The sequence below is a fragment of the Rhodotorula toruloides genome (assembly GCF_000320785.1).
Source record: "Rhodotorula toruloides NP11 unplaced genomic scaffold Scaffold41, whole genome shotgun sequence".
NCBI classification, from domain to species: Eukaryota; Fungi; Basidiomycota; class Microbotryomycetes; order Sporidiobolales; family Sporidiobolaceae; genus Rhodotorula; species Rhodotorula toruloides.
In genome coordinates this window covers 39,796-52,905 of record NW_015623001.1, presented here as the reverse complement: position 1 = coordinate 52,905, position 13,110 = coordinate 39,796, and the positions used below count along the sequence as shown (strand labels likewise).

The window sequence follows — 13,110 nt, the reverse complement described above, 5'->3', positions numbered from 1 at the left end:
GTTCTCGACAATCTCGCATCGCGGTCCGCGAGGCTGAACACGTTGCGAGGTACGCTGACAAGCTACAGCTCCCCTTCCCGACTGCTCCAAGCTGCTTGATTCCCTCGACTCTGCTCAAACAGGCTCAATCTTGACGTCCCACGCCTTCGCATCCTTCGCGATTTTCCTGTGCGACGGCGACGCTTCCGACCTCCACTTCCGGACGACAACCTTCTCGAGCTTCGGCCAAGCCTCCCAGAACTGGTTGCCGAGCCTGGCGATCTTCTTGAGCGTTGTGTCATGCCGGTCGTTGAGGCTGTGAAGGTAGAGGATTTGAAGGTTCGGTGCCGCTCTCGCGAGCGTCAAGAGGGCGCCTTCACTGTAGTCCGGCGAGTGGTTCCACCTGTCCACAAACGTGACTTCCGCAGTACGCAGCTTGGGCATGGTGGGAATGCGTAACCTGGCTTGACGGTCGGGGTCGGCGTAAGGACCGGGGACTACCCAACGTTCCGACAGATCCATCGTCACTTCAAGGACTTTGACCAGTTTCGCGACCTTCTCCGATGTCTCCAACGTCCGCAGAAGCCTCGAATCCGTCGTCTCGCGACGTTGCCAGAACCAGGACCCGTAGACCAACCGCTCCCCGAACTTCGCGACGAGCCTGCCGTACAAAATCGGCGCAGCAACCTTGTAGAAGTCCCTGCTGACGAGGCACAACGCGCGGAGGGTCGCTTTGCGCTGAGGGAAGGCGTCGCAGAACTCGAAGATGTGGGAGAGGAGTTCGTGCGGGAGGCGGCGGATCGGCGCCGGAGTGGCTTGGTTGGGCTGCGAGAGTGCTTGCGAGAGCATTGTGAGAGATGCAGAGAGTTTCGGAGTGGTCTGAGCGGGAAACAAGCGAGTGAGGACGAAGCGGAGAAGGGAGAGGAGGAATGGAGCGGCAAAGACCCGCAAACTTGTGCAGCAGGGATGCTTCGCGGGCTTTGTACAACGTGTCGGACGCTTTCGAGTACTGCGCTCTCTAGACGAGACAAGGACCAAGCTGTTCGAGATAGACTTGCGAGAGTTCACACGCCGTTTCGGCTCGACTCCACGGACTCTCCACTCTCGAGAGACGGTAGGCGAGTAATTGCAGGGCACAGGACTCGAGGACTGACAGCGAAAACGGAGAGAAGCGGTGAAAGTGACGAAGCTGTCCGGGCGAAACAGAGGTCAACGAGACGGTCTCTTTCAGCGGCGGAAGAAGGGTGAATCTGGCGAGACCGACGTACTTGCTCACACGAGGACGACCTTGACACCATAGTCCTTGAGATCCTTGACAAGCCATTGACCATCCGACAACCGCCTCCATCCGTTCTTCGCCAGCTTGAGCTCACGGAGCTTCGGGAAAGCGTCTCGGAGGCGTTTGCCCTGCCAACAAAACTCGAACAGGGCGCGCGAAATGTCGTCCGTCTGGTACCAGCGACGATGCCAGGCCGGGAACGGCGCTGCGGATTCGTCGGGACCGACGGGGAGGCCGCTGAGGTCGAGCGACTCGATCTTTGGCGCGGCGGAGCCAAGGGCGACGAGGACGAGGTTGAGGGGGGTCTGGTAGCTCCACTTGTTTGGCACTTCGGGCTTGACGACGACCTTGCGCAGGTTGGGCATCGCCGGGATACGACTCTTCGCCATTCCTCCCGTCCTTTCTCCGAGGTTGCCCGCCTTGACCGTGAGCTCGAGAGTTTCGACGCATGCCGCGAGCTCGGGCGACTTGTCGAGGGCGTGGAAAGTCGACTCGAGGACAGGGTCGCGGCGTCGAACGGCGAAGATGATGTCGGCGCAAATGGCGCGGTGGAGGCGGGGCTGTGCGAGCGAGTAGAAATGCTTGCTGGCGAGTGCGAGGGCGCGGTAGGCGGCGCGACGGTCGGCGATTGCGGTTTCGTCGATGAAGCTGAAGACGCGGAGGATGAGTTCGGTCGGGAGGGCGCGGCTGGGGACGGCGGCGGCGTCACTGTGTGCAGCTGTGCGCTTGCGTGGAGCCATGCTTGTCCGGGAGCGTTCTGAGGGTGAGCGGGGCGAGCGAGGTGAAGTGCAAGAGGGAAAGAAGCGTCCGCGGACTCGCCGGGAGAACTTGGTCCACCTCGAAGCGCAAGCTGTACAGATTGCGCTGCGGTGTGTGTAAGCGTTGAGGCTTGAACGGCACAGCTTGACGCCGCACGCTTCGCCGCTCTCGCGTTCTCACGCTCGACCTTCGCAAAATCCGACCAAGGGACCCTCCATCTCGCCATCTCGCCTGAAATGGGCTACTAATCGTCCTGCAATGCATCAACATAACGGCTCAAACGCTCTCTGCAACCCCCGTCTACACCTGCACGATCCTGATCTTCCTCCTCTCAAACGCCCTCGCGAGCGTACACTGCTTCCAGACCATCCATGTCCTCCTCCCAACCCTGACCTCCTCCAACTCCCTGAACGCGCTACACCAAAACTCGTCGTCCCACAAGAGCTGGCTGAACCTCCACCAGTCGTTACCGAGGTTCAGGGAGGAGAGGTCGAGTATCGTGAGGTGCGGAGCGGAGGAACCGAGGGCGGAGAAAACGGAGCGGAGAGGGTCGTCTTTCGTCCATTTTGTGCTCGGCCAGCGTCTGAGGATTGCAGTGCGGAGGCTGGGGAGAGCTGGGATGCGAGATTTGGCAAGTCCTGCGCGTTGGCCGCCGATTTTGGTCGACTGCACCGTCAACTCGAGCGTTTCCACGAGTCTCGCAAGGTCAGGACAAGTATCGAGAGTGTGGAAAGCCCGCTCGAGTGCGGGATCGCGACGTCGGACGCCGCAGACGATGGTTGCCCGCAGGGAGCGGTAGAGGAGAGGGTGTGCGAGGGTGTAGAACAGCCTGTTGCTCTGTACGAGCGTATAGAGGGTGTCGCAGCGGTCAGGTAAGGACGGCTCGGTTGCGCAGCGCTCGACAATGAGGTGCAGCAGCTCGGTTGGAAGGGTAGTCCGGACTGGGACGAGGTTGGCTGTCGCGGGGGAGGGCTGAGAGAGCGCCATGGCGTTCTCCAAGCAGTCGAGCTTGAACTGCGACGGTGTACGCTGGTGATGAAGAGGCGAGCGGAAGAGGAGTGAGGGAAGGGCGAGAAGCGGAGGAAAGAAGCCGTTGCTGAGCGAACTCTGTCCGGCCAGTCTGACCTGCTTTGCGGGCCAGCTGAGCACATCGGAGAGCTTTTTGGGTTCCAGCAGTTGCTTACAAGCTTGAAGAAGGCACTGCGTCCGGGACTTGCTTCGAGCGAGGAAGGGAACTCCTCCACCACCAAGTCTTCCACTGCAGCGCTCTTCACTATCGCCCCGGGGATTGCAGGAACGCGTCAAGGAGAGGTAGCACAGAAGCTCAACCTCACGGTCCACGGAAACGCCGGGCAAATGAGGGATCCCGCTCACAACCGGTACACACTAACTCCGCCCTCTCCCTCCAAGCAGGACGAAAGGACTTCCTTAGCGCATGGAAACGCTCTGCGGTAGGCCTCGGCCATCACTCGTGCTCCTGCATGGCCCGTGGAACTGTGATCGCACGTAAAGCCTGCGTCGCGAAGGTCTAACTCGACGAGCTGGGGGACTGACGGGCCGAGGGCGTCGAAGATCTGGATCCAGTTGGAGGTGGCGCACCAATTGGATTTGAGCTCGTAGATGAGCTTGAGAGTCCGCAGGTTGGGCAGCACTGGGAGGGGAGGGAGGAGGAGAGGCCGGTCAGGCGGTGGAAACGACAAGTCTGACTCGAGTGCGAGTTCGAGCGTCGTCACGCATGAAGCGAGGGTGGGCGCCTGCAGGAGTTTGGAGAGGAGCGCATCGCTGTGGAGGTGTGAAGCGCAGGTGCCGACTCGGATTGTTGCGCGGGCGGAGCGGTACAAGACGGGCTCGGCAAGCGCGTGGAAGCGCTTTGAGCACAAGCAGAGCGCAAGGAGCGTCGGTTTGTCGTCCTCCAGGGCAAGGAAGACCTCGCTAAGCAACTCGTTCGGGAGTCGAGGAGGCGGGTGAGACTGGAAGAGGGAGAGGAAGGAGCGGATGAGGCGGAGGGTGCGGCGGCGGATGGTTGGATGTCCGAGGAGGACGCCGAACAGCGCAAGGAGGAGGTTTGGCCAGATCAAGAGCATGGTGAGGCGACATGAGCGGGAGGAAGAGGAGGAGAAAGTGGGAGTTGCAGCGGCAGCAGACCTCTAGCCCTCCGTTTCTCAGCACGGCTAGTCGTGGTGGAAACAAGATGGATCATGGCATTGCTCACACAAAGGGGTGGATACAAAAGAGAGGTCGAACGCCGGTTGATGCTCTCACGGCACGTCCAAGAACCAGACACGGTCGGTCGTCCCGTCTTCCTCCAGAACAGTCATATAAGAGATGGTAGGCATTCCTTTGCGCACCGCAGAGTAGTCATACTTGGGGAAGACCACACGAAAGGGCGCCGAGCTGAGATCGAGGTCATCAAGACGCGGAAAGTAGGGTGCGAGCGCGCGCAGGAGGGAGAACATGACTTGCTTGTGACACCAGTGCCACGCTTGCGGGGTTGTAATAGCGAGAGTGTCGACGTTCGGAAAGACCGGCATGGGAGGGACCTCTGGCCTGAAATAAGGGGGGAAGCCGCGGCATGAGACGACGAGTTGGAGGGTTTCGACTTGGGGCACGAGCGAAGGAGGGAAAAAGAACCGAGTTGTGAGTGGCGTCTCGAGCAGGTGGTCGTTGTAAGCGCCCACTTGAATGACTCCGGTCGGGTCGCGGTACAAGAGCGGTTCGGCAAGCAGGCGGAATCGTTTCGAGACGAGGCAGAGTGAGTACAGCGTGGGCATGCGCTTCGTCTTGTCGACAGCTTCGAAGATCTCGGTGAGGAGCTCGTTCGGGAGCTGGGGAGGAGGACGGGACTGCAATGGGGCGAGCAAGCGCTTCGCAAGCTGCGCTGAGCTGGCGTACACGTCGCTGTGAGCGTGCGTGATGCTGTCGACGAGCATAGCGGTACTCTGCCTGCGCAGGAGCGTGACAGCGAGGAGGACGAGCAGGAGAGGAAGGAGCGGCGACTTTCCACCGCGTGGATCCGCGGACCCCCAGATTTCGCATAACAAGCGAGTTGTATTCGAGCAATACAAGTGCGCGGGTAATCCGCGGCAGGGCCCCCTTCTCGCCCTTCGGCGTCTCTCTCTCTTGTCCCTCAACCTCACCCGTCCACCCTCACTCGCAACCTCGCCCGATCCAGCTCACAGCTGCTCGGACACCCTTACAACCGTCCAAGACGTTCGCAAACAGCCTCTGGTGCGTCCCGCCCATCGCGCTCGACGCGACTCCTCGGCTGGGCTCCGGAGTGTCCCGCGTGTCGAGCACTCGCTCGCCCCGCTCGACGATAGCCACGACGGTGTACTGACCATGCTTCGTACACGCTCACAGCTCCGCTCACAACCGTGCGTGTCCAGTTTTTCATCCGAGGGGAGCGTGCGAACGAGGTGCGAGCGAGAGTTGGCTGACACGTTTCTTCTTCGTGGCGGCTGCTCGCACACAGAGCACAGGGGGTGCGTACTCGACGTTGCTGTCCTCGAATCGACGTTGGCTGACCCCCGACGTCGCCCGCAGATCCCGCCGCATCAGCGCCCCTGGCAACGAAGTTCGCTCCAACTAAATCCACCCACACCCACCGCACCCTCACACACGCTCCAAAACCATGTCTCCCATCGCCATCTCCGACACCGTCTCGGCCGCCGCGTCGTACGTCAATGGCGCCTCCAACGGGTACTCGACCGGCCACTCGAACGGCCACTCGTCGCTCCCCGCCGAGTTCTCGCTCGACGTCCCCCAGCAGCCCGTCGACCCGACCGCCCAGCGCCGCCCTCTCGAGTCGATCCAGGTCGAGAGCCCGAACCTCACTTACGCAGAGGACGCCTTGTACGCCAAGTACACGTTCCACTCGGCCTCTGTCGACAAGGTCCAGGGCCAGGACGGACACGTCCGCTACCAGGTCAAGCCCGTCGAGAAGCACCTCGAGTTCAAGACTGAGCGCAAGGTTCCCAAGACTGGGTGCGTAGCCGGTCCTTCTTCTCCGAGGTGACTTTTCGAAACTGACCTTCTCGTCCGCGCGCAGCCTTATGCTCGTCGGCCTTGGCGGCAACAATGGCACGACGCTGACGGCGACGGTCCTCGCCAACCGCCACAACATCTCGTGGGGCACGACGAACGGGATCCAGACGCCCAACTACATCGGCTCGCTCGTCCGCGCCTCGACAATGCGCCTCGGCGTCGACTCGAACGGCGACGACGTCCACGTCCCGATCTCGGACGTCCTCCCGATGGTCCACCCGAACGACCTCGTCATCGGCGGATGGGACATTTCGGGCGTCCCGCTCGACCAGGCCATGCGCCGCGCCAAGGTCCTCGAGTACGACCTCCAGCGCCAGCTCGCCCCGCTCATGGCCGAGTACAAGCCCCTCCCGTCGATCTACTACCCGACCTTCATCAACGCGAACCAGGAGGACCGCGCCGACAACGTGATCCCCGGCTCGGACAAGCAGGCCCACCTCGAGCAGATCCGCCGCGACATCCGCGAGTTCAAGGCCAAGAACGAACTCGAGCAGGTCGTCGTCCTCTGGACCGCCAACACCGAGCGCTACTCGCTGCTCCTCGACGGCGTCAACGACACGGCCGACAACCTCCTCGCCGCGATCAAGAACTCGCACGACGAGGTCTCCCCCTCGACCATCTTTGCCGTCGCCTCGATCCTCGAGGGCGTCCCCTTCATCAACGGCGCGCCGAACAACGCCCTCGTCCCCGGCGCCATCGCGCTCGCCGAGCGCGAGGGGTCGTTCATCGGTGGAGACGACTTCAAGAGCGGTCAGACCAAGGTCAAGTCGGTCCTGGCCGAGTACCTCGTCAATGCCGGTATCAAGCCGCGCCTGATCGCTAGCTACAACCACCTCGGCAACAACGACGGAAAGGTGCGCGCCGAGCTCCCTCTCCCACTCTCGTTTCCCTCTCTCGCGCTGACACGCTTCGTTTCGACGCGCAGAACTTGTCGGCTCCCGCCCAGTTCCGCTCGAAGGAGATCTCCAAGGCCTCGGTCGTTGACGACATGGTCGCGTCGAACCACTTGCTCTACAAGAAGCTCGACAAGAAGAAGGCCGACTCGGCTGACGGCTTCGTCAAGGGCGCCTCGACCGAGACGCCTGACCACTGCATCGTCATCAAGTGCGTGGCGCGTTCTTCGTTCGTGAGCAGCAGGGACTGACGGTCTTTCGCACGCAGGTACCTCCCGGCTTGCGGCGACAGCAAGAAGGCGATCGACGACTACACGAGCGAGATCGGCATGGGTGGCCAGAACACGCTCGCGATCTACAACGTCTGCCAGGACTCGCTGCTCGCCACGCCGCTCATCATCGACCTCTGCCTCCTCGCCGAGCTCATGACCCGCGTCACGTACAAGGAGGAAGGGTCCAAGGACTTTGAGCGCTTGTACTCGGTTCTTGGCTTGCTCAGCTACATGCTCAAGGTGCGTGCACCCTCTCCCGTGAAGCCTGAGCATCGATACTGACGGCACCCGCACTCTCGCAGGCCCCGCTCACCAAGCCCGGCCGCCCGCCCATCAACTCGCTCAACCGCCAGCGCCAGGCCCTCGAGGCGTTCCTCCGCGCCTGCCTCGCCCTCCAGCCGTCGAGCGACCTCGTCAACTTTACCCAGCTCAACGTCCAGGCTTGAGTTGGCGAGTTTCAAGTCGCGAGCGTAGTCTCTTTCCCTCCGTTCTTCTTGCGCTTTCGAGTGGTAGTGGTCGTTGCAAAGGCGGTGTTCGTCTCTCCACCTTAGCTGCGCCAGAACGAAAGCGAGGAGAGCTGAGCGATCCGCCGACTTCATCGCTCTCGCGCCTCCTGCTCACTGCTATTCGCTCACAACCCGCTCGCACGATGCCTGCTGCTGCTGTACCTGCTCAGAACGCTTCGCAGGACCAGCCGAGCTTGTCGGACGTGCCTAGCGAGGAGGAGACGTCGCGCGAGGAGGATCTTCTTCTGCTCGCCGGAACACGAACAGCAGGTGCGTTCCCGAGCGAGTCAGACCGCGCGGGCCTTCCACTTGCCTGACTGAATTTGATGTAGATGATGGCAACGCTGGCAGGCTGCCTCTCGAACTGGTTCGACTTGTGCTCGAGGAGGTCGCGGGACCCTTGTCCGAGGAGGTCTACACCGATGCGAGTACGCCCGAGCGACGACGAAGGCTCTCTTCAGCGGCAATCGTCTGCAGGGCCTGGTCCAGCATCGCCCAGTCAGTCGCTTGGCGTGAGATCCAGCCGCCTCCGTCGAAGAGCGGCGGACGTCGTCTTGCAAGGCGCCTCCGCGAGCACCCTCATCTCGCCACCCACCTGCGATTCCTCAGCCTCTCTGCCCTCCTGTATGGCAGCGATACCTCGTCACGGATGCTCGAGCGGCTTCTGCCGCTGTGCGGCAACCTGCAGGACCTCACCTTTATCGACTCCTTGCCGCACTGCCCGACGCTCGGCGTCCTCGTATCGCGGGATGAGCTATTGCACCTGCATTCTCTGACTGTCCATCTACAAGGTGTGGCGAAGGGCACGGATCTCGTGTTGGTCTCGGACATCTCGCCCTTCCTGGAGAAGCTCGACCAGCTCGATGAGATTGCGACAGTTGATCACTTTGCCTGGTACCCACGCTTCAAGACGTCGACTATCAACACGTCTGTGGCAGACACGCTCCTCCTCCAGGTCACGCAGTTCACGCAGCACGCGGACATGCAGGTCGCCATCCCGCCCGACAATCAATGGCTCACGACCGCCGTCTTGCCCATGCTCGACCCGGATACTCTTCTCAGCCTCACTCTCGAGCTGTCAGGCTCTCAAGTGCACACTCATTCACCCCTGGCGGGCATGGAGATACCGAATTTCTCGCCCCTTCGCCACTTCACAAACCTTCAACACCTGCACATCGTCGCATGGCACTTCAACCAGACGCCCCCTACACTCGCATACGTCCTGCAAATCTTCAACCGGCACACGCATCTCCAGCACCTTCGTTTCTCGCTTCGAACCGGTCACCCTTGGATACTCATCCCGCACAGCCCGAACCCGCTTTCGTTGATCCTTGGCTTGCTGCCGCCGTCAATCAAGGACTTCAGCATTGCTTGCGATGCCATGAGCTTTGGCCACGAGACACAGGACCGTTCTCGCTCGCTTGGTCAGCCCAACGACTCCTCGCGTTCGTGTGATGATGGAACGCGGAAGCGCACCACGGCGTCTTGAGGATATCACGCTTCGTCGACTCGACACGTGGTACATCGACACCTCGGTACGCTTGTTCGCTTTCAACCTGCAAAGGCGAGACGTCGCTCACTTGCTCGTACTCGCAGAGCATCCCGCGCCAGCCTCCTATCTCCGCGTATCTGGCTCTTATTTGTCACCAATGAGACGAGTCTATCTATCAAAGCGAGCGCGTTCGTCAGTTTCGAGGTTCCGGGGACGAGAAGCAAGACCTTCCAGTCTCGCAAGTTGCCGCACTTCGAGTAATGCAGATGCTATTCCAAGCGAGTCCTCCTACTGCTGCAGACCGCAAGCGCCCCCCTCGACGCCGCAAGCGACGCTAGCTCAGCTCCTGGACCTGGAAAATCCCGTCGTTCTCGTTGGGCGCCATGAAGACGGCTGTCGGTGCGGCTGGAAGGGAGGGCGCAAGCAAGAGTCAGCTCGCGTCCTCATTGAGCACGACGTCCCGGTTGCGAAGCGCAGTCGAAACTGCCGATAAAGCTGGACGAGAACTTGGCAGACTCACCTCCCTCACCCCTCTTCGCCTTCTCCTCCTCCTCCACCCTCTTGCGATCCGCCTGCCTCACTTGCTCAAAGTACGGATGCTGCATCGCCTCGGCGGCAGTCGGGCGCGCGACGTGGTCGTACTGCAGGAGGCGGTCGATTAGGTCGATAGCCGAGTTGGAGAGGTATTTGCGGTTCTCTGCGGATGGGATCGGCGTCAGCGGGACGTCCGGAGAGCGCAGCGCTTTGCGAGAGGATGGAGAAGAGCGACGATGGGCCCCCAAGATGCGAGGCTGGACGCACCGTTCGTGACGAGTTTGCTCCAAGGCTTGCGCGGGTGCTCGCCCACCAGCGACTCGAGCTCGGCGTCGATGTCGATCTGGTACTGCACCTCGCACCGCTCGTCAATATCCGCATCACCGAGAGAAAGGACAGCCGGAGAGGGACGCACCTTGTCGAGATACGCCCACAAGTCATTCGTCCCGAGCACCTTGGCGATCTTGACGAGCTGGTCGTCGTTCGAAGAGCCGTGGAAGAGTGGGTCGCGGCGGAAGATCTGCGATGGAAGAGTGCGTGTAAGTCGCATCGTGTCCTAAACAGACGTAGCGGACGAGAAGCGTCTCGCCGTCCCCGTCCCCGATGAATGCGGCGGCTCACCATCGTCCCGAACGTGCATCCGACGCTCCACACTGCGCGCAAACCAGCAAGAGAGATTCGTTAGTCAGGCCTGTGAAGGTCAACCGATCCCCGCCTCTTCCGACGACGAGCGAGAGAGGGACGCACGGTCGAGCGAGTAGTCGTAGTGCGTGTATTCGACGAGGAGCTCGGGAGCTGTGCGAGGGTGAGAAGCGTGAGCGAGTCGAACGCAGCTAGCAAGACGGGGGACGAGCTTCGACTGCTCGTTTGGACGGTCAACAAGTCGCGAAAGTCTCGCTCACCTTTGTAGTACCTGAATCGCTCAAGTCGATGTAACGTCAGCGCAGTCCTTCCAGCAAGTCCTCACGCGAGCGTCGACAAAAGCCGCGACTCACCTCGACGCAACACGGACGTTGAGCTCGACTCCGGGGTGGTAGAACTCGGCGAGTCCCCAATCGATGAGGCGAAGCTGCGGGATCGGGTATCGTCAACTCCGCCAAGCTGTAGCGTATGCACCGACTCGAGCGGATCGAGAAAGGCGCCGCGACGAGCAAGAGATCGACGAACCTTGCGTTGCGAGTGGTCGATGAGGATGTTGAGGGGTTTCTGCAAGAACGCGCCAGCCGATCCATCAGCAAGAGGTCGCACGAATGCGGAACGAGCGGAAGATTCTCTGCGCGCAACTCACGACGTCGCGGTGGATGATCCCCTTCGAGTGGCAGAAGTCGAGCGCCTTGAGCAGCTCGTACATGTAGTAGCGCTGTGTACCCCAGCATACACCCACATCAGCTAATCCTGCCGGCAAGACGGAAGGGAGGCCGAAGCGGAGCAAGGGACGCACGACGTCTCCGTCGGTGAACTTGGGGTAGAGCTGGCGCGAATCGAGGTTGTCGACGTGCTCGGTGATGATCGAGGGGGTCTTGCTCTGTGCGCGATGCGGAGCGCCGCAAGGTATCAGCGGAAAGGTTCGAGCAAGAGACCTCTACCATCCGCCGAAGACAGCCGTCCCTGACGCACCTGCGGATCCCTCACAACGTCCAACAACTCGATGATGTTGGGTCCGCCGCGCAGGTTGCTGAGGACCTTGAGTTCGCGCTTGACTTTCTTCTTCTTGATCGGCTTGAGGACCTTGATCACGATGAGCTTGTGGTGCACGATGTCTACGCCTTCGAAGACTTCCGAGTACTGCGAGGACGATGTAAGAGTGTCAGTCCAGCTCTTCGAAGTAGCTCGTTGGCGACGTCAAGGGTCGTCCGTGCGAGCCCCTCGACGAAGTGTAGCCCATTCACCTTGCCCCGCCCGAGCCTGCGAGTGATCTCGTACTGATCTTGGTAGCCCTGCGACTCGAGTACACGCTTGTGCAGGTCAGTTCCCGCCGTCCCTGCACGAGACGCTGCGCCAATCTGTTGAGGAACCGCAAGCCGACTCACAAAGCGCAGCTGGAGCGAGTCGTAGTCCCACCAGCTCGGTCCGAGGGTCTCGCACGCCTTGGTGTACTGCGTCAACCATGCGACAAGCGCATCCAGTCAGCGCTCGAGGTAGTAAGCGTGCTGGAGAGCGAGAGAGTGCAAGAGACGCACGACTCGCGCGACCGAGGGCGGGTTCGGGTTGACTGGCTCGTTCATTGCTGCGAGGACGTCTCTGGGCGTGTGTAGCTGTGCTTGTTAGGCCGTCCGAGCGTGTGAGCGAGCGAGAGGGAAGGGAGAGGAGCGCAGAGGGCGTGAGCGGGCGGGGAAGCGACTCAAGTCCGACCAGAAACGCGGAGGAGGCGACTTCTGAGCTGGAATTGAGAGCTCAGCATCGGCTGTAAGCCTTCAGATAGTTCGTCCGAGCTGTACGAGCCATCGAGCGAGCGAGGAGGACGAGGAGGGCGAGAACAACGCGAGAACAGCGCAGGAAGGGACAGGGAAAGCCAGACAGGCTGTTAGTACCCTCCAGTATTCCTGTGCGACCTTTCTGGCCGCCGTCGAGCGTCGCGAGGTCGTCGCCTTGTCCCAAGTCCTCCTCGCGCCTCTCTCACGGCGACACCTCACTCGCCTCGCTTCAACTCCGCTCAAGGACGCTCGCTATGAGCTCATACTGCTCAATAGACTCACAACTACACGCAGAAGCTGCTCGCACGCCCGCGCGAGATGTTGCGACCTCCTCAAGGCTCGCCAAACTTTTCCGCCGTCCACCGGTCGGACGGGGGAATGCTGGTATTCGGATCTTGGGGAGCGGGCGGAGGAAGAGTGCACGAGCGTCTGGGCGAGGCTTCCAGCCCATGGTGGAGCGGACGACCCGGCGCAACTGAGCGGGCTGAGGGACGGACCAGACGAACGATGCAACTTGCTGTTCTCGCTGGCTCCCTGGCTCGATAGGCGGGTCCAGGGGTGCAGGTCACGCTTGGCGGCATGCGCTGTCGACACGCGACGGGCGACGACTGATACGGCCCTGAACGGCGACCATCCTCGACTACCCCCTTCATCCTCTCACATTCATCCACACAAACCCCGCTTCCCCCTATACCCTCCATCCACTCAGCCCCCTTCACCTACGTTCGCGTAGGTAGTAGCGCGGAGCTCACGGATGTTCGTGGGCGTGAAGGCGTAGCGCAGATTCTCACGCCGACTCTTCGGTTGGCAGACACGCTCATTTGCTTTGTTCCTTCGCCGCACTTGTGTTCGAGATGGCTCGTCTTTCGAGCTGTCGAGACGCGGTGACTTTTACGAGGGCAAACTTCACAGGCGTGCGAGATTCTCGCTTCCTTCCG

The 13,110-nt window shown here is 61.3% G+C and overlaps 7 protein-coding genes across 7 annotated transcripts; 2 read left to right on the top strand and 5 right to left on the bottom strand.

Annotated features, from left to right (window-relative positions):
* Nucleotides 1–114: 114 nt before the first annotated feature.
* Nucleotides 115–828, bottom strand: RHTO_06472 (uncharacterized protein; the record flags this gene model as incomplete). Its single annotated transcript, XM_016420133.1, has 1 exon — nt 115–828. One exon carries the CDS (start codon nt 826–828, stop codon nt 115–117), a length of 714 nt encoding a protein of 237 aa, XP_016269448.1.
* Nucleotides 829–1,251: 423 nt separating this feature from the next.
* RHTO_06471 (uncharacterized protein) lies at nt 1,252–1,998 on the bottom strand (the record flags this gene model as incomplete). The annotated part of the gene is made up of 1 exon (XM_016420132.1): nt 1,252–1,998. The coding sequence occupies one exon, from the start codon at nt 1,996–1,998 to the stop codon at nt 1,252–1,254; it is 747 nt and encodes a 248-aa protein (XP_016269447.1).
* A 319-nt stretch (nt 1,999–2,317) lies between these two features.
* On the bottom strand, nt 2,318–4,101 carry RHTO_06470 (uncharacterized protein; the record flags this gene model as incomplete). Its single annotated transcript, XM_016420131.1, has 2 exons — nt 2,318–3,113; nt 3,524–4,101. The coding sequence occupies 2 exons, from the start codon at nt 4,099–4,101 to the stop codon at nt 2,318–2,320; spliced, it is 1,374 nt and encodes a 457-aa protein (XP_016269446.1).
* Nucleotides 4,102–4,275: 174 nt separating this feature from the next.
* Nucleotides 4,276–4,947, bottom strand: RHTO_06469 (F-box domain containing protein; the record flags this gene model as incomplete). The annotated part of the gene is made up of 1 exon (XM_016420130.1): nt 4,276–4,947. One exon carries the CDS (start codon nt 4,945–4,947, stop codon nt 4,276–4,278), a length of 672 nt encoding a protein of 223 aa, XP_016269445.1.
* Nucleotides 4,948–5,648: 701 nt separating this feature from the next.
* Nucleotides 5,649–7,672, top strand: RHTO_06468 (inositol-3-phosphate synthase; the record flags this gene model as incomplete). Its single annotated transcript, XM_016420129.1, has 5 exons — nt 5,649–6,001; nt 6,066–6,915; nt 6,987–7,165; nt 7,223–7,466; nt 7,529–7,672. The coding sequence occupies 5 exons, from the start codon at nt 5,649–5,651 to the stop codon at nt 7,670–7,672; spliced, it is 1,770 nt and encodes a 589-aa protein (XP_016269444.1).
* Nucleotides 7,673–7,875: 203 nt separating this feature from the next.
* On the top strand, nt 7,876–9,221 carry RHTO_06467 (uncharacterized protein; the record flags this gene model as incomplete). Its single annotated transcript, XM_016420128.1, has 2 exons — nt 7,876–8,002; nt 8,065–9,221. 2 exons carry the CDS (start codon nt 7,876–7,878, stop codon nt 9,219–9,221), a joined length of 1,284 nt encoding a protein of 427 aa, XP_016269443.1.
* A 337-nt stretch (nt 9,222–9,558) lies between these two features.
* On the bottom strand, nt 9,559–11,983 carry RHTO_06466 (casein kinase II subunit alpha; the record flags this gene model as incomplete). Its single annotated transcript, XM_016420127.1, has 15 exons — nt 9,559–9,629; nt 9,745–9,921; nt 10,026–10,107; nt 10,174–10,278; nt 10,380–10,411; nt 10,506–10,553; nt 10,661–10,671; nt 10,754–10,827; nt 10,926–10,964; nt 11,047–11,118; nt 11,200–11,283; nt 11,376–11,543; nt 11,648–11,695; nt 11,789–11,854; nt 11,939–11,983. The coding sequence occupies 15 exons, from the start codon at nt 11,981–11,983 to the stop codon at nt 9,559–9,561; spliced, it is 1,122 nt and encodes a 373-aa protein (XP_016269442.1).
* Nucleotides 11,984–13,110: the final 1,127 nt, after the last annotated feature.